The sequence below is a fragment of the Acanthisitta chloris genome, unplaced genomic scaffold (assembly GCF_000695815.1).
Source record: "Acanthisitta chloris isolate BGI_N310 unplaced genomic scaffold, ASM69581v1 scaffold3571, whole genome shotgun sequence".
NCBI classification, from domain to species: domain Eukaryota; kingdom Metazoa; phylum Chordata; class Aves; order Passeriformes; family Acanthisittidae; genus Acanthisitta; species Acanthisitta chloris.
Window position 1 is genome coordinate 42,622 of NW_008656336.1, and position 19,598 is coordinate 62,219.

The 19,598-nt window shown below is 38.7% G+C and overlaps 1 protein-coding gene across 1 annotated transcript; it reads right to left on the minus strand.

The window, feature by feature from the left end:
• Nucleotides 1–3,725: 3,725 nt before the first annotated feature.
• On the minus strand, nt 3,726–18,818 carry LIPC (lipase, hepatic; the record flags this gene model as incomplete). Its single annotated transcript, XM_009084270.1, has 8 exons — nt 3,726–3,831; nt 6,313–6,531; nt 7,203–7,323; nt 10,803–11,045; nt 12,388–12,621; nt 14,429–14,546; nt 16,923–17,102; nt 18,631–18,818. Coding segments are annotated over 8 exons (1,409 nt in total), but the record flags the coding sequence as incomplete, so codon positions are not given.
• Nucleotides 18,819–19,598: the final 780 nt, after the last annotated feature.

The following is a 19,598-nucleotide window of genomic DNA, read 5'->3' on the forward strand; positions in this document are numbered from 1 at the left end:
GAATGGGTAAGACTTAGAGAAGAAGCAAATACACTTTTGCAAGGTATTTTAAAATTGCTAAGCTGAGTCTCTTTTCATCTCTGTGTTGCATGGTTGATTTAGTGATAAGACTTTCAAAAGCCAAGTCCTGCCAGCACATCTTTCATTCTTAGGGCTGTTTGTTGAGAGTGGCCTGCTTAGACATCTGTTTCCCTAACTGAGCAGTGTACACTTTGATGTAATCAAAGTTCCTTCCTCACAGTGCTTCCCCACCCCCATCCCCATGATGGTTTTTTTTGGTTTTTTTTAGAAGTGCTTCTCCTTGTAGTTAAATACCACTGTCTGTGCAAAAAAAATCACTTGGAGCAGAGCCCTTCTGCAGATCTGCATTGTAGTGCTAATAGATGTGGTGGTGGTTGCATCAAATCTCTGCCTAGGAAGGCAAATCAGAGGGGCAGCAGTAAAGCCTAAGCATCTAAAATATAAGTTTCACATCTATTTTAAAGCATGTTTGGGGCAAACAAATGAGTGCACAACCAGCTGTAATTTTTCTTGCTAATACTTGAGATAATAACCCTTAGTTGTACCTATTAATTTATTCGTTTGCATATCTTAATGTTTCATCATTAAATGTATACATTTGCCTCTGGTGTGGAAACAGATATATATAGCATAGTCAGAATGGTGCGAGTGTGAGAAAGGGCATCAAATTCCTCTTAAGCTATGAAACTTGAATTATACCATACAGACTATAAGTCACTGATACAGTTTGCCTTTTAATTTATGTTCCACTATTCCTTTCAGGAAAAAAAACACAAAAAGGAAGGAAGAGACTTTGAGTTCTGAATATTGGAGGTTTGTTATTGCAAAGGTGATTAAAAGGGCAGCAGGCATTCTGTTGTTCTGAGCTGTGCATGCTCTGACAGGAGTAAGCTCCTGGTGGTTTCCAAGGTCTTGAGTCAGTTGTTTGGAATGAGATAGGAATAGTTCCAATAAGCACAAAATCAGGCACTTGAAATTGTAGGTAGGATTTCAGTATTATGTTCGGGCTTTGTGAGACTCTTGAGTATGTTGCAACTTGGGCTTGCTTTGGTTTTTATATCAACAGGGACAGATTTGTTTGGACACATGGTTTGTGAAAAAGGCAGTAGAATAAGTATCTTATTCATATCTACAGTAGTTGGAATACTGAATGTTCTTTTGATTTTCCTACTTCACTTTTAAAGTGTCTTACCTGAGGATATACCAGATCGTGGCAGTTGGAGAATGATTTTTCCCAAAAAACTGTAGAAGTCATCCTTCAATACCTTTGGAAAAAAAGGGTGGTTTTGAGGAGTAAGGGTAAGATTTGGTTTAGGAAGCTTGCAAAGTTTGTAGCTTAGAAAGTTGATAATAAGTGATGTAGCTTTAATCCAGTGACTGTTTAAATCCTTCTCTAAGTAGACAAGTAGTTTATCAACAAAAAATCCCTAAAACATAAGAATTGGCAAATCTTTAGCTTTTTGCCAAAGCAAAAACTGAATTATAGAAAAAATCTAGGGAGATGCATAATTTAGAGTTAGCCACACCTACTTCTCTGTTTTCTCTGTCTCATTTTTCATTGTGCTTTGGAAAACTAAAATGGCCACACTGTCATTTGTTCCTTGCCTGTCATTCTTCAGGACACAATCTGTTTTATCTTCGTGGCCCTAAGAATACTGCCACTGGGTGTCTTGCAATTAAATGTCTCCAAATGTGAAAAATAAACCAAACCAAACCAAAGGCTTGGTGCTTACCTAACTCTCTCAGGGATACTTACCATTGAAATTTCCCTCTTCTGTGTGTGCTCCTGATTTGACTTGGCTGTTTTATTTAAGCAATTGTTTTTTACACAAACTCAGAACATATCATAGAGCTTTGGTAAAATGACTATGTTATAAAATTTAAATGAACATATCATAGAGCTTTGATAAAATGACTATGTTATAAAATTTAAATACATGACATGGCATCCTGAGGCATGGAATTAATCACTCACATTGTAAGTTTTTTAAATAGAAGGTGGAAATACTTCAGTATTAAAAAACCCCATTTGCTTCATTGAGCAAAATCTTCTAATGCACAAACTTTTGTTTTCAATTAAGATCTCAAGATTCTTTTGCATGGGATTTGTATCTAAATCTCTAAATTTTTATCCTAATTAAGCTGCTACTGTCAGTGGCTGCTTTAAATATTGGAACAGCTTCTGGAATTTACACCTCAGGAAGGGCAGCGATTCTCATTGGGAAAAGGTAAGTAGCTTTAGTTCCCACCACAGTTAGCCTTTCTGATTCTCTGTTGAATATTGCTGCTTGTTTAAAGGCATGGTAGTTACTGAAAACAGCTTGTAACAGTTAAAAGTGAGTATTCTGAATGGTTGGCAGAGATTGCTGCACTCAACATTTGGTCGCTGTTCGTTGCTCTGCTCGCCTCGGTCGTTTGTCACACTCTCTAAATCAATCTTGCTTTAATCCTGATAACATCTGTATATGTTGATTCAGTATCTGGAATGTCTTGGTATGAAAAATATGCTTTGCTCCAGGTTTTAGCACTTCTTTGCACATTTTTTTACCGTTTAGAGAATGTTTAAAACAAATTAGATTCAAAATGCAGAGTTGTAGAAACATCATTTTAATGCATCTTGTGCTTAGCATTGCAAAGTGACAAATGAAATGACAAAATGACAAATGACATACATATTGATTTTTATTTCAGTATTCACTAACCATGGAATGAAACCAACCTGAGACAATAGCTTCTTTTTGTAGTTTGTATTTTGACATAGGAAACAATGGAATTTTGTTTAGCTTTATATTTTTATATGCTCTGAAGCTCTTTGAGGATTTTACTGTTTCATTTATTCTGAAAGATTCAAGTCATATCAAAATCTGGTATAGAGTGATTTAAAATCAAAAAATCTCAGGCCTTACCTGAAGAGGTGAATATGATTTAAATGCAAAAATCAACTGATCTTAGTTGTGCTAGAATTTTGTGTAGTAGTATATAAGCACATTGCTAGTAATTTAAATCAGTTCTTTAATTAAGGTAGTTAAACAGCAAAGTATTTTCAAATAGAATAAAGTTTAGTATAGAATTTTTAGGTGATAGAGTTATTGGGCTTTTCTTATGGCCACAACAACATACAGAATGTTCAAGCATTGACAAATGAAATGCTGACATGAATGAAATGAAAATGAATGAAATGAAAAGTATTCTGTATATTGAGATGCATTTTGTTACCTATTTGGGAGTATTTGCTTTTGCATTATTTTTGAATTATTGAACTCCCCCTTCATTATGTAATAATTTAGGATGATTTTAACTGATAGTAGTCATTATTAATGTTTCAGAGTATTTCATGGGAAATAAAGCTCCTTTTTTTCCCTTAAATCAAATAAAATGAAGTTTTCCAAAGCCTTACGGCAATGATTCTTTCAAATAATAATAGTATTTTTATGTCTGGTGAGCAGGTGTCTTTTCAGGCTTTTAAACAGTTTAAAATTGGCACTTGCCTTGATGAATTTGCTCATTGATCAGAGTAGGCTTGCAGACAAACAAAGCACAGATTTCAGCTTACTGTTGCATCCCAAAAGCTAAATATTCTAATGTATTTCCTTCACCACCTCTGAAAATACTAGGATATTTAATGTAGCTGTGTATTTTAAAAGTATTTTACTGCATGTATAGTATTTTGCATCTCTTTTGGCAAGTTGTCTTTGTGTCCTTGCTCATTTTGCGTTTTGTCTCTGAAAACGATCCTCGCATCTCACAAACGTCTTCTCTCGGGAGGGATGAAGGTGAATGTTGTCAATGGTTTGGGAACAAAATGTCATTCTAGAAAGAAAATACAGCATGTGAGCATAATCTTACTTTGTAGGGATACTAAGAAATATATCTGACTGCAGACCATAGGTGCAGAGGAGGAGGAGGAGGAGGCAGCTCCTGTGAACTGAGTGCATTGTGCCTCTGTCTCTCTGGTGTCACACACTGTGTGCTGATCTCCACAGCAGTGATTTGGGCTTTGTATTGTCAGTGGGACATTGTCATTGTTTCAACTATTACCACCACTATTTGGGCTGCTAGCACTTAGCTGGAATACTGGTATTTAGCTGGGAGTTTGCTAAAAAAAACCAGCTATGTGGGATGCCAGCATTGGCTGCTACACATGCTACAGAAATATATGAAACCAAACATGTTGGAATCTGGTATTTTATTCTTCATAATAGTCTGGTTGTCAACTACTTTTTAAGTTTATGCTTAGTGTTGTGTCCTAAGTGTTTGTCATTAAATAATCTAAGCAAAATTCATTGTGTATATAGATACCACAAACATTGTGAGGTAAAGACACATGGAGAGAAAGTATTGTCAACTGTGTGTTCAGATGCTTGAGAAAGCACAAGACAACTCAAACACGTTTTGTCTTTACTACCTTTTTAAACATTGAATTTCCAAAATTGCTAATTCTATAATCCACTACTTTGTCTTTACTACCTTTTTAAACGTTGAGTTGCCAAAATTGCTAATTCTATAATCCACTATGCTTTTTGAGGAAGACAGTCATCTACACACCTGTTTTCTTTGCAGAAAATACGTTTCCTCAAGTGCCCTTTGTTCCTCCTTTAGAATCACCTAATAATCTTTCATTCCCTGCCCCCAAGCACTAGTGCAGTATTTCAGCAGGGACATGTCACTTCCCAGATTGCACAGAACAAAACCCATCATGTACTCAGTATCCACTAAAAGCCTGACACAATCTCCTGTTTCCACTTGCAGCAAACAAACTTCTAAGGAGCATTAGGTACCTGAAGATACCAGCACAATTTTTTGTTAGGATAGTAAATGCCCACATCAGTTACCCATTTCCTAGGATTTCATAAGTAGTACATCAGTAGTCATTGACTTGTGCCAAGTTATTGACACACAATTGGGCAGGAGCTTCCTGGGTAGGAAAATTACTATACCTGGTGTAAGCCTTTCACAGCTTTTTTACTTTGTTTCTCAAGGTACATATCTGTATTTCAACAAAGCTCTCTAATTTGCCACGTATGCTACACTGTAATTTCCTCTGGCTGCTAGGTCAATACTGATTTGGGATTGTTGCTTTTAAAACAGCAGGAGATGTCATAGAAACTTTTTTATTTTCCTTGACCGGAGCATGTGCCAAGTGCTGGGTTAGGAAAATACCTACAAAATACATTTTCAGGAGCGCTAAACCTAAGAAAATATGATCCTTCCTCTGCCCCCAGCACACACAGATTGTCTTATGAAATGTGTCTTTAAATTGTCTAATTTATCTTTCGTGTCAGTATCAAGGAGATGCAGCTCTGCCACTAAGTGTTGTTCTACAGAAAGTCTGTGCTGGTTATAACTGGTGGTGGTAAGAATGTACTAAGGAAAAATTGCCTTCTAAGACTAAGCTGCAGTTATGAGGTAAGGCATGCTTTGCTCATTAACCTTAATTAAACTGCTCAGTTAAAATTTCTCAAAGGATTAAAGCAATGGGAATCATTACAAGTTTTGTGATTCTGTCTTCTGGCTGAAATTTCTCTGTATGAATAAGCAGTTTCAAAAGTGTTGTTAGCATTGCTATACGTAGAGAACAAGGCCACTCAGACTTGGTGATCCAGTTTCAAAGCAGTAAGCAGGGGAAAAAGAACATCAAAAAGGATCAGAGGACTGTGTAGTTCTGCATGTGATCCTTCTAATGAGTATTTTCAAGAACAGTGTTGCTGAGTTTCTCTATGAAGTAGGTATTGAAAGTAAAATAATTAAAATTTGCCATTTTTTCTGTATGTAGGAATCTGAATATTTCAGGACCTTAATGTTGGGATCAATATTTATTTTACATAGAATCTTATTTCATTGAAATTTCATATGATCCTTACGGAGTGAGGTAACCACATTTTAAATATGTCAGGAACTGTCATCAGTTACTGTCATTAATTGTGTCAAGAAATTGCTTTGCAAATTGGTTAAAATTCTTGCTTGGATCTGTGTGGTGACTTCTGTATCCTTATTCCCAAATAACAACCACATTGTCACCCAAGGCTATTGTGCCTTTCACTCAGATTGATGCACTGGTGAGCTAGAGCATTTCCCAGTAATCATTTCTGACCTGAGAACAAAGAAATTCTTTCAGTCACTTAAAAATCATGAAAATCATGCAGTCTGATGTGAGGCAGGGGGAAAGCCACAAGTTGTACATGGATAAATTCTCCATTGGTGTGAGTGCTGGGACTCAGATGCTTGCATTTGAACTGGGATAACCTGTGTGCCAAACATCTGTGGTGTTATTACTGTTTTCATTGCACTTACTTTTGCTGTGTCTCTCCTGCTTTCACTCTTATTGCCTTCACTATAAGTCCTGGTCGACGGGTGCCTTTTGTCCATGGCATTATGGTTTGAACTGTGTCCCAGATGTTTTCCCAAACTGGAGTTCCTTCCCATTTGAACTTGATCATTATTAGGTCACCAATATCAGTGTCCAGGGTAATGAGAAAAGAGTAGGTTTTATTCCCAGTAATACCTTCAGCTCTACAGAAAACAAACCCAGAATAATGCTATCTTAGTTATTATGCATTAAAGTGAGAAAAATAGGGTTTTTCCTCTTTAAAGCCAAACACAGATCCTTTTCTGGGATGAAACATTACTGTCTCTAGAATACTTCTCCTGCAGGTGCATAAAGTGGTGAAATATGACAACATGCTAGGAAAGAAGCAGAAATGGGAGAAGCTTGAACAGATGGTGAAGCAGTAGTGGTTTCTGATGACAAGAGAAAAGGTATCCCATAGTAGCATCTATGTTACATTTTTTTGTCTGCTAGAGCAAATGCTGACCCACACTGCTGTCTTTGCTTTTTTTCATGTAGATAGTGTCCATCATGATAAATATCTAAAATTCTTTACCTTAATTACAGCTGACTCTTTATTTGTGTTTGAATTGATTAGATCTCTCTGTCTTAGCCACGGGATGGTCCAAACATAAGTGGATAGGAAACTTCCAAATGTACTGTTTGTTTTGCAGAGGGTTTTGCTGCAAAAACTGTATGAACATGGTAAAACTTGTGTATGAGTGAAGAGAGGACAATTTCCAGTTCATCTTCACTTAGCTGTACTAGACCACTTCACTCATAGCATGATTATCAACCTGATACAGGATTACAAGTTGGCACCTTTTCTCATGTGACGCATGATATCCATACTCACAGTGGGATGGGTAAGTTTTTAGCATCCTCCTTAGTCCCAGTCAGAGACATGGTAAATGCTGGGTCTATCGGCCTGCCTTGGATTTCATTGATGATGTGGATCTTGAACTGATAATGGTACACTGTAGAAAGGAACAATTTCCAAAGTGACAAAATTAATAGTCAAAGAACCAATAAATTTCTTAGGCAAAAGAATTTTGCCTTTCAGAGCAGAAACTTGGTTGTTATTCTATTTTATATTTCAAATTTAGGCAAAAGAATTTTACCTTTCAGAGCAGAAACCTGGTTGTTATTCTATTTTATATTTCAAACTAATTTGTTGAAATTCAAGCATCATCATTTTTTCTGATTGTTGCTGTGCTGTGTAATCCCTTTAGGGTTTGAGGCCCTGTTGCTCTGTTTAAAAGGATGGAGAAGAAAGGTAATCTGGGTTGAATTTCTTTTTGGGATAAAACATTCTTCCATGGAAAATATTTCAGCTTTTCTGAAGTTTAATTGTTAAGAATTTCTATCCTAGTGACCAGACAAGTCCTTGTGACTGGGCATGACTAGAAATGTGTGATCTAGATCGAAGACCTTATGACATGTGGTCAGGCTGTTTCTCTGATCAGCTGGAAAATTGCTCTGCAAAACAGATGACTCACAAACTTTCCTTGGCTGCATAATGATACATTGTGCTTAATGCACATCCCTTAACAATATTACTTTGTTCGAGCACATTGCTGTAAGAAAGATGTCATTAATGCTTCAGGATTTGCTGAGTTTCTAGAAGAACAGTGTTTAGGAAAGTCTTTGGGCTGAGTATTGTCAGAATGGAGATTGCCTAAGAAGGTATCAATGTGCTGACTATGAGCAGTTTGATATTTTGTAACTTATGAAAACAACCAAGACCAAACCAAGAACTCACAGAGTATGTGCACACAGTTGCTATCAGCTGGATTTGAATGGCCGAAACTCTTCTATCTGGTCACTCTACCAGCCATCTTTCAGACAAAACTGATAGACCTGGGTGTTAAGGGACATTACTGCACACTAGTTTTTGAGTAGAAAGATGCTCTTTTGTCTCCACACCCACTTCAGTCTTCACTACATCTGAGACTGGCTCCATACTGCTAAGGGAATCATCTTCTTATCTACATGGACAGATAGATTATATTATTTTTTGTGCAGCTCAGTGTGTTCACAATGGAAGGTATTTGCTAGAAAAGCTGTATTTTGTGGTTTTTTCTACTTGTATGTTAAAACCCAAAATATTTTCCTTTGAAAAGGTGTCACTCAGTAGAAAACAAAATGATTCTTTGCTGCAAACCTGATAAGAACAAAAGCAGAGAGGCTTGTTTACAGATAACTTTTCTTACTAATCTGTCTTTCTCTGAGTTTTCTCTCCAGGAAAAAACTGATTGTCCAGCATATGTTCAGAGACAGCCTAGGCTTTTGCTGTGGTTATGGTGCTCAGTTTAAAGAAAAAAGGTGAACTTATTCATATCAAAACTCTCACTCCCATATCAGCTTTATCATAAGTGTTAACTTCTTTATAACTACTGGGGTTTTTGTTTGAACTGCATTAATGTATGCTCCAGAATATAATGCCTTTAACTTGAAAATGAAAGGTCAGATTTTGCGAAGGCACAGAGGCTTGTGAAGTGTAATGTTGAGTTTCTCAAATTTCTTCTGTTCTGGGCTTCTCACATGGTCCTCAAACATTTTTTTAAAAGCATTACAAAGATGACTTTGTAATCACCCTCCTACAGTTGCTGCTTTGTTTGGGAACTTTTGTGAAAGGAAACCTTTGTCTGGGGCACTGTTACTCGCATATGTGCCAAGGATGGTTTTTAATGCAAAACCAGCACCAAGCATAAAAATGCAACATGTTTAAACTGAAATTAAAGCCAGTGGGACATAGATATTTTAACACAAGCTGAAACTAGCTCAGTGTCCGGAGAAGACAACCCAGGGATGGCATCTCTTGCCCAGGTGTGGTGGCAGCAGAGTCACTCACTGCCCTGATTCTGGCAAGGACCTGATGGCACTGCAGGAAAATAACACTGAGAACTAGACACAGCCTCTAGAATTATTAAATCTGCTTGAATTAACTTCCTGAGCCATTTTGAACTGTGTGAAGAAGATTCAACTGCTCCCAGTATCACTCAGGGCTGACCAGTCCCCTCTGGAGGCATCACTGAACATTTCACAGCTGTGTTGGGGGAAGACTTCAAAGGGAGACACGGCTCAGTGAGGAGGGAGAGATGCCTTAGTGAAGAGGGAGAAACACCTCGGTGAGGAGGGGGTGACACCTCGGAGGAGGGAGAGACACCTTGATGAGGAAGGGGAGGCACCTCAGTGAGAAGGGAGAGACACCTGAGTGAGGAGGGGGAGACACCTCAGTCAGGAGGGGGAAACAGGAGGGGGAGACGCCTCAGGGAGGAGGGAGAGACACCTGAGTGAGGAGGGGGAGACGCCTCAGGGAGGAGGAGGAGACAGGAGAGGGAGCCAGCACAGTGAGGAGGGGGAGACACCTCAGTGAGGACGGGGAGACCTCAGGAGAAAGAGACACCTGGGTGAGCAGAGGGGAGATGCCTCAGTGAGGAAAGGGAGACGCCTCAGTGAGGAGGGGGAGATAGTGAGGAGGGGAAAAAGCCTCAGTGAGGAGGAGGAGACAGTGAGGAGGGGGAGATAGTGAGGAGGGGAAAAAGCCTCAGTGAGGAGGGGGAGACAGCATGCAAGTCATGCCTCAAGGACAGCTGTGGAAGGAGGTGGTGAGGAGTAACCTCATGCACCAGAAGTCCCTGCAGTGAAAGCCCCTTGGGGCAGCATGTCCCTGCCATGAATCCCACATAGTCCTGCTCGTTCTCACTTTAAAAGGTACGTAAACCTTGCCACTCACAAGCCCCACAGCAGCCACCCCATGGGCTGAGGCAGAGCCATGCCCAACACTGCCTGGCTTGGGATGGAGACTGGCAGAGAGGTCCTGCTTCTCTGCTTCATCTGCTCATACGTTCAGGAAACCACATGGACTTGTCCCCCTGAGCCTAGAAAATTGTGACTCTGTGCTCTCAGCGAAGTAATTCAGTGAATATAAAGCTAGAGTGCCGGTCTCTTTATTTTAGTGCTGCAATTCAGCCCTGTAAAAGTCCGTGGTATTGTCTGTCCATTGTTTGAAAAGTAGTAATTTATATGTCATCTCGTAGGCTAATTGCAGATTAAATTTGGGCAAACTCGGAACAGGACGTTTTACAGGCCTCCCAGAGCAATTATGCTGCTTGCTTGGCTTGGCTGTGTGCCTGCATATGTTACAACAAACCTGCAGAGCCAATTGAAGGAAAATCCTGCAGATCAGGCCCCCAAGCATCTCTGAGGCCTCGGATCCACAGCTAGCCTGGGGCAAGTATGCCCCATGCCTTTTCCCACAGAAATATCAAGAGCCAGGATGCTAATAAAAGGGCATCAGGATGGCCCACCAGGATTCTCAGTTGTCTCAGCAAATTGATTATTCCCACAGATTTTATAACCTTTAACGAATGAGTAAATAGAATCACAAAGCTTAGGTGCATCCTCCCATTTCGTATTCCTTCTAGACACTGCAACAAGTATTCCCACAAACCTTTGAAGGGCATATGTGCTCTTGTTTTCAGAAAGAGCTGTCTGCTTTTTGGGACCCTTTCCTCCCTGATGTTGTAGCCCAGGCTGTTGCACCGGTTCTTCCTGCAGCTGAGGCACAACCCTTTGTTGAAAGTGTTCATGTCGTTGCACCAGTAAGCTGTGCTTTGCTTATCACTGTGCAGCAGAGAGTCGATGAACAAATGAACTGACCTCTCATGGGCACATTTCACAGTTTGAGTGATGCCTGAAAAAACACAAACAAGAAAATTTTACATGCTCTTATACTGCAGATGAGTACTGTGACCAACTATAAACATGTCATTTTTTTTTCCCCCACCCTTTTACTACCCTTACATCATGGTTTTGCCTCAGAAATCATGCATGGTAGCAATTTTACTTTTGGGATCATCCAAAAATAGCAAGGCTGAACCCCCATGATAATAAAATTAAATAATTTACTTCCTAAACTTCTCTAGCCTGACTGTATCGGACTGTAAATATGAACCTTGATTTCATTGTCCCGACTGTTTTGGTCAATATAAAATACAACATGAGGTGATATGAAGTCTTTCAGATCATACTGTGTTAAATGCAACAGTCTCATTCTGAATGGTTGAACACTGTTGTCTTTTGGATGCTTGTGCAATAATATCATATTTTGTCCCTTTCAGAGTGACAAACTCATGTTGAATTGAATTACTGGGGATAAAGAAGAAAAAAATTATTGAACAGATAAAAAAATATTAAATACATAGATCTGCTGTTATGAGAAGTTTCTTACATGTCATCAAATTACAAAAATTACTTTGTGTAATTGGGATATATTGTGATGGGCTGTTTTCATATGTCCACTGATAAGCTTTGGTTTCATGTTTGGCCATGAATTAACTACTAACAAGTAAGACCTACTTTTAGGCAGTGTGATGATGGTTGAGAAATACTTTTGCAGTGCAGTGTGCTGGGTGAGCAGTGATCTGTTGGGGCTTTCAGTGAGCAGTTCTGGTTGTCACTGTGCATCAGGACCTTATCTTTTTTCAGTATGTTGCATCAATTTCTCTATATGTTTATGTTTAGGTACATTGAAACAAGCTTCTATAAATAAAACCTAGCCTGGAACACTGGCAGTCAGATCCCAGAGAGAGCATCATCTGTGCAGCTGAAGGACAGGGAGTTGAGGAAGGGTGAACTAAGGAGGTGAGTAGTACAAACCTGTGTTTTATTTGAGTTGAAATAATTAATGGCACACTAGATGAATCTGGCTTAATTAGCAAAAGTTTTCTTATTTCCTCTACTGCCAAAACAAATACCTTTGGAATTATTCAGAGGTATTTGACAGCAGAACACTTACGGCCTCATTTTCTGGAAGTGCTAGGTAGCCCAATTCCTTACTAGAGTAAGTAAAACCAGTTTGAACTTAATGCATGCAAAAATCAGGTAACCAATTTCTAGACAAGAAATTTCCTTGCATATATAAGGGGCAATAATAATGCCACTAGGTGCTGTTCAAGACCACAGTTTCCAGAGTTTCCCAGGGACAGTCAGTGCAGCTGCAGCGCTGCCTCTCGCGTCGTGCCGTTGGTCCTTACCAGTGATCCCGTACTGCGCGATGTGGTTGTACACGTGCATGATGTGACAGCCAGGCTGGAAGGTGCCTCCATTGGGGTAAAAGTCAAAATGAGCCACAGGTTGCTTGATGCCCACACTGAGACCCATGTGCTGTTTAGTGAAGGTATGAATTGCGTCTACAAAGTTTGCATCATCTGGAGATAAACGGTCTGTGGGTGACATTCCTTCGAACAAGGGACCAGCAGGGTCAAGGCCTGCAATAAATGCAAATAATCCCGTTGCCATGCAGTGCAGAAGGACTGTTCTACTGCTGTAAGGAAAGTCTGTGATAAATGTTTCAAAGCAGACAGCACTGGTACTTTGCAAGGTCTTTCCCTGATGGAAACAATGCTGAGAACATTTGTCCTGCAGAGGCTACGTGGTTACACCAGAGAGTAAAGCAAACAGATGCTGTAACAAACACTAACTGCTACCTGCACAAGGCCACAGGCCCAGAGATAGATGTGTTTGTCGTAGGCAAACTGCGCTCGCTGCCACAGTGTCGCTCCAGGGGTGTTTGCATAATCCTGTTCTTTCAAACTCTAGAGGTCATGTGTTTCAGAGACCCTTTTGAAGACACCAGTCCCACAACAAAGTTGACTTTTAGCCTACATCCGGGACATGGAACTTTTTAAAACATCTCTTGTTGCTTAAAAGGGCTCTATGTCTGCTAGATTTTCTTTATAATCATTTTTCAACTTGAAAGGTCTTCAAGGCAGATTATTATGGTATTCAGAGAAAAAAGTATTCCATTTAGGGAGCCTTGTTGATTTTTATTTGCTAGGGTTTTTTTGTATGGAGCTGCTCTTGGTTGGGAATTGATTTATGAAAGAGAACTTCGTGCCTAGTTTACAGCTACCTTCAATTTCAAGGACACGCTTCTAAATTTGAGTTTCTTCAGTTGGTACTATGGAATAACATAGTGGCATAGATGTAACCAGACAAGACTAATAACACACGCTACAAGTAGGGAAGTCACCCTGAAGGCATACATTTCCTTTTAGTTTTAATAACTTTTATCACTATCCATTTTTGGAGCTTATTGTTACAAGTCTAAGTAACTTTTGCTGAAAAATGCATATAGCTGTAACAATCAATAGTGTGATTTCATGGTTTTACTTACCCATTTTGAGGTTTGATGTACTAATGTCGTTTGAACAAGCAGTGCTGGGGAACTGGAGTCCTTCAGTGTATACACAAGTGTAATATCACAACATATTTTGTAAAATCAGCTTCTTGGCATGCAGACATTGTCACAAGAGCTGATTGTGTAAGGGGCCTGTGGCATGTGGCAATGAATCGAGATCAGAATTGTGGCTTCGAAGTACAATCATGCATATTTGCCCCACTCCTAAATCTGATTGAAGTAAAAGTTTTTTTTATGATAAATGAAACGTGGCCAATGTAAGCCTTGTGTAAAATGCACTTCTGTTTTGGTTTCATTTCTTGTTTTTTTAAGCTGCTGCTGTGCATTAGATGAGCTATACTATACCATGTGTCAATAACATTATAAATGTATTTTCATTATACTCGTAATCAGTACAGTTGCAAAACATTACAGAAGGTTCAGAATGCCACTAGTCAAAACAATCAAGTGTTAGGGTTAACTTTGTTTACTTTAAGCACCTATTAGGGATACTGCAATGATCTACTTCTTATAAAATATAATCCACAGGAGAGCTGATTGAATTCACTCTATGAGCAATGTACCACAACTGAAAGCTCAAACACAGACAATTTCCTTGGTTTATGGTTTGTAGTCTTCACACTTGTATATTCTCTATGTTATAATTTGGACTGAGGTAGGAAAGAGCAAAGAAAGAAATACTATGAGGCTTAATTTTGAAAAGTGTTTTCATTAAATTTTCTAAATCTAGTTTCTAAACCAATGGGATAAACCTCCTAAACTGTGGCAAATATTGCTATTCAACAGCTAATGGTCAATATGACATTGATATGTCCAATACCTGCTTAACTTAATTCAGTTGACTGTTATATTTCATATAGTTTTAAGTCTTTTACCTGTAATTCTTCCAATCTTTTTTGTACCACCGATAAAACTTCCAGCAAATCCTGAAACATGAGCTCCTAGGCTGTACCCAATTAGGTGAGCATTGCTTCTGGAAAATTGAATGGATTCCTGGAAGACAGTGGCAACGTGATTTAGATGCAGGAAATGTGAAAGGTAAACGGTGAAATACTTACTGCAAGCAAGGAATACAATGAGTTACAACACGAGAAATGTGTATGTTGATGATGGTGGTCAAATGAGGTGCATGAATCATTCACTAAATTTCTCCATTGAGAGTTATTCCTTGCTTCCTTTTCATGCAGCAGGAAAATGCCACACATTTGGGCACTACTACTTATCTGCTATGCACAGGAGAACCACCAACACAGATAGCAGGAGTTTGGTTGCTGTTTGTTGCAAGTGATGCAAACGTGCATTGCCTTTTGTCTGCAGCATTTGACTTTCCTGTGACTATGAAATGGGCATGTCCTTTAACTTCAGGGTAAAACAATCCTCTATGGAAAGTGCCTTCTTTTTTTGCCTGCGACACTAGCACAAGCCAAACTAGAAGACAAGGTATCAAAACATTGATCAGACATGTTAGGTGATACAGCAGTGATATTCTTGGACTGATTTGTACAAAGCTGAGTGCCTGATCTGAAACAAATCTATTGAAGCAGAAATGGCCTCAGGCCCCTCTTTCTCCCTAATCAATACTATCTACATCTTAAACATTCCACCTGAACTTCAAGGGTAAAAGTTTTTCTGACTTGTAAAGAAAAATGTGGCATATTTTGCTTGCAGGAAAGGCAAACCTCTCTTTTAGTTTCCTTGTGGATATCACCTGTCCCAGTGGAGTGGCTGTGCAGTCTTTATTCTGAAGAGAGAAGCAGATTTTAGGAAACATCAGATCTTACCAATTATCTTGTCAGGTGGTGTTATGATGGATCCTGTTGAGGTTGTTATTGATCATGCCCTATCAATGCTTGGACTAGGAGCCCTAATATTTACTTATTGTTCATTCTTTATTAAAATGTTGTGCAGCACTGCAGGTTTTGTTACATCCATTGAGAATATTTCAAATAATCACCTGTCTGTAAGTAGACATAATCATAGCAGAAAGATAGTTATGGGAGTTGGAATATAGAGGTTTTTAGCTGTTAAACTCAGGAGGGGTGTTCTCAACAGAAGGAAGGTTTACTGGTTGATCATACTCAATTTAATGCTGTAAAAACTCATGGTGTATTTAAATTTTAGAACATACCATGGTACAAGAGAAGTTACCTACAATTCTGGAGCAAGGAGTCATTTATTCAAGCCACTATTTGTTTGTTGACACTAGAGAAATCACAGATTGTTTTTATTGTTGACAGTGTGGTGTGTCCTCCTGGGAACTGAACAAAGTACACTGTTTCGTTCATTCGATAATTAAACAGCTTCAAAAAATTACTTTAGGCTCCAGCAACTTAAACTACATTTGACCAAGATCTAAGCTTTCTTGTAATGTCACAATGAAAAATAGTGACTCTTCTGCCTTCTCTTTTGTGTCTGTTGTATGTGACAGCTTTCTCTAGCCCTGCCACTCCTCTTAGAAACAGTTTAGACCTTCAGTGGTATTTGCTACAAGTCTTTCAGCCTCACAGTATATTTCTCTTCCATCATAGGCCTCACTGTATTTACGTTAATGTATTCAAAAATTTATTGCCAGGTACAGAAGTAGAATTTCATTTCAAATTATGTACCTTCAATGAGTATTAGAGATTGATGCAGTAAGAGTTGCTTTGGGTTCCTAGTTTGTATGAGTGATTCTCATTCTAGTGTTTGCTTTCTGCCTTTTCTTAAATAGTGCTGGACACTAGTGATCCTTTGCAGACTTGTCTGCACCCTTTTCAATCCAGCTATGGCCACTGCTCCCCATGTAGCAGTTTTGAAAAGTAGTCATTGCATTAGTGTGGCTCTGTACTCACTGCTGCCTCCATGTCATCTGCTTTGTGAAGCATATCTGTCCTCCTGAAAGGTCTCCCTTTACGTTCTGTTTCTCTAAGCCATTATTTTAGCATAATCTTTGGGAAACTGGGCAAAAATCAGGCACAGTGTACTGACTGAGTTCTGCATTAAAAGCAGAAGTTAAGCACAGATAACATAAGCCCATTTTACTGAACTAACAACTTGCAAATTATAATGTCTGCTTGCTTTTACTGTGGGACTGTGTCAGCTGTCTACACATGCTAATGGAAAAGCTAAAGTAGCAGGAAATTCTCTCACCTCTAAAGATAAATAAGAATATTTTAATAACCAAGACCACTTGCTTTTGTCTCCTGCATGATGAAACTTCTATGAAGTAATCTGAAAGTTTATGGAAGAAAAATTTGCCCTTTATTAAAGAAGTGTAAGTGACTGAAATTAGCAGCAATAGCCAGCACAGTATTTCAGAAAGGTTGTAGAGGCATAAGAACAACTAAATAGGTCTTTTCCAGGGAAATGTGTTGATCTGTGGGCTCTTACCTCCAACCATTCCAGGAATTCTGCTATCTCCTTTCCTACATAGCGTGTATTCTGCACAGCAATGGGATAGTGCTGGTGAGCCAGTGTAAGCCAGTCTGCAACAATCACATTCATTTGTTTATGCTGAGACTTCAGAGCTGCTGCCATTTTCCAAATCCAACCTTCTAATAGCCCATCCACCTGTTATATTTTAAAAAAAAGAAAAAAAGAAACCCATTTTTATGGAACAGCATTCTCTGCCAAAATATTTCTTGTGAAAAGCTCAAGGAAACAAAACCATAATATAAACAAGGAGGGCTTAATGCTGATAACTAGATTTTACACAGGCTTCAGCCTGATTCAGTGCTGGGAATCTTTGGGGTTTGGTGGGGGAAAAAAAAAAGAATCAAGATAAGAATTATCTAATAATATATGTTTTATTGTGTTAACTCTCATCAGTGAAAATTAATGTCCAAAAATGTGTTAACTAATCTGGAGATAACTGGTACTACTGGTTAAAAAGAAAGTCAGAAGTTCCTAGAAAATTTCTGGTTTCATTCAAGAGCAGCTGTTCCTGTAAATTTAAGAGTTTCAGAGGATTGCAGCCAGTGAGCTTTCACCTTCTATAGCTGTTCCATTTTGAGAGCTGCTCTTTTATGAGTTATTCTTTTAAAAATACCTGATCACAATTTTCTTACTTGCATCATAGTGTGTTTCTGACTTGGTGGACTAGAATTATTATTTAATCTGTTAGATTTAATTGTTGTTCTAGTTGCATGTATTTCCTCAATTGGTAACATAGCTCTTCTGGTGTGACAGAATTTGGGAGTCTAAGGTCTGGGATTCCATACATATTCCTCTAAGAGTCCAATGCCTCTGCAAATCAAGTTTATATGAATGGTGAATTTCAGTGGCAGCAGCTAGAGATCCATGGTTTGTCTGTGAGAAGGGTATAGGTTTTGAACAAATTCTTATTTGTGAGGCTTGGTTAAAGTAGTCTAGGGCAATATTTCACCCAGAGTCAGCTCTGCTCTTACTTTTTAAGAGAGTTATGTGCTTCAAGAGAGGTGTTCAAAGTTTCTCTGCATATTCACAGATGTGCAAGAAAGATCTGTTTCACCACCTTATGTGATCACATTGGTTCTACAAGAATCAAGGACCTATTAAAAAGCTGATGGAAAGTCACTCTTAGTACTGCTATGCTTTTGAGAAAGGTTTTTCATGGTGGATTGTTTTTCTACAGTTTAACTGGAAGCAGTTCAGTGATAATTCATTGTTGTTGAAGGCTTCACTTTCAGCTGGAGGAGCTTATGGAGAAGCTCTGTATAAAGCTATATCTATAAGAAAGATGTGGGGAGATTGTGTGCACTTCTTTTCAATAAGTCTAAATATTTGGCAGTGAACACATCAGAGAAATGAAACTGGTATTCAGTCCTCCAGAGGCACAGCACATTAATTCAGGTACTTGTTTGAGCTCTACTGGCTTTAAACCAGGGCTGAATCTAATCCTTGGCATGGGAGTCCCATATGAAAAATTGCTTATAGACTGTTCCTTCAGAATCTATGGGGAATATACACTCTGTATTATTTCTAGCCATGATTGCTACTGGGGAAATCTACCATCTCTGTAATTACAACCTTACTTCTGAAGTTACTTTTGGCAGTAGTATGATGAAAAGTGTATCACATTAGATGTAGTTTGAATTAAAAATAAAAGGTGAGTTCATACCGACCAGCCATGGACTATTATCGCCAGAGGAAGAGAAGCATTGAAACTGCATTGGTCAAGAGTCTCCAACTGATTTAAAAAAATTTGACAGTCGCGTTCAGTTGTATCTGTATAGAGTCGAAATTTGGTTTCTAAGTTTTGCTGATTTTTCTTTGTTCTAGGGTGTTCACTCTGTGAATCCAGTGCCTCTGAAACGAAATTTTTAACAACAGTCATAATAGGAACCTAAAAAAACCTGAAGAAGTTACTTGTGCAGCACAGTTTGTAAGGCAGAGTAAACTAGTAAGCTTGGAACTCTAGTTATGACCCTTTTTGGGTCAAAAAAGTGATCCTGTTCAGAGTCTGAGATGGCCTAGAGGTGCCTCTCAGTCTCTTTATTTGAACAGTAACAGTTACACAGGGAACACTGATCTGATTGCCATGGGCCTTTATAGAATGCATAAGTACTGTAAAAAATAGAATGCACAAGTATTGTAAAAACACAGTAGAGCTGTCATGACTTCACCATGTTAGGGGCATGCACAGTCAAGAACAGTCATAGGCTCTTAACTCTGCAGAGCATTTCTACTAATGTGCATTCGCTAGTAATTGCTGAACAAGCATCATTACACTAAAATAACCATTTTATTCAGGGTTATAGCTCTGCTTGGAGACTTAGGTGACTGCATAAAACCATTAGACCACATCATCAATTATTCTTTTTCTCTGAAAAGGCAAGATGAAGTGTTCTAGTTGTAATATTTTTGGTGGTTTTGTTTCTAGATGAAATAGCCTGGTGCATTTATGACAGCATATTCAGAAATGTCAACTAAGTAAGAAAGTGGGGGCAGGGTGAACTGTGGCCTTAACATGATGAGCCTAGAAGGAAAAACATGAATATAGAGGAATTGCTGAAAAATTGAGTAAAACAAAGCAGAAGTTTACAAAAAGCACCTTGTGACATGCAAGCCTGGTGTTTCTTTCTAATA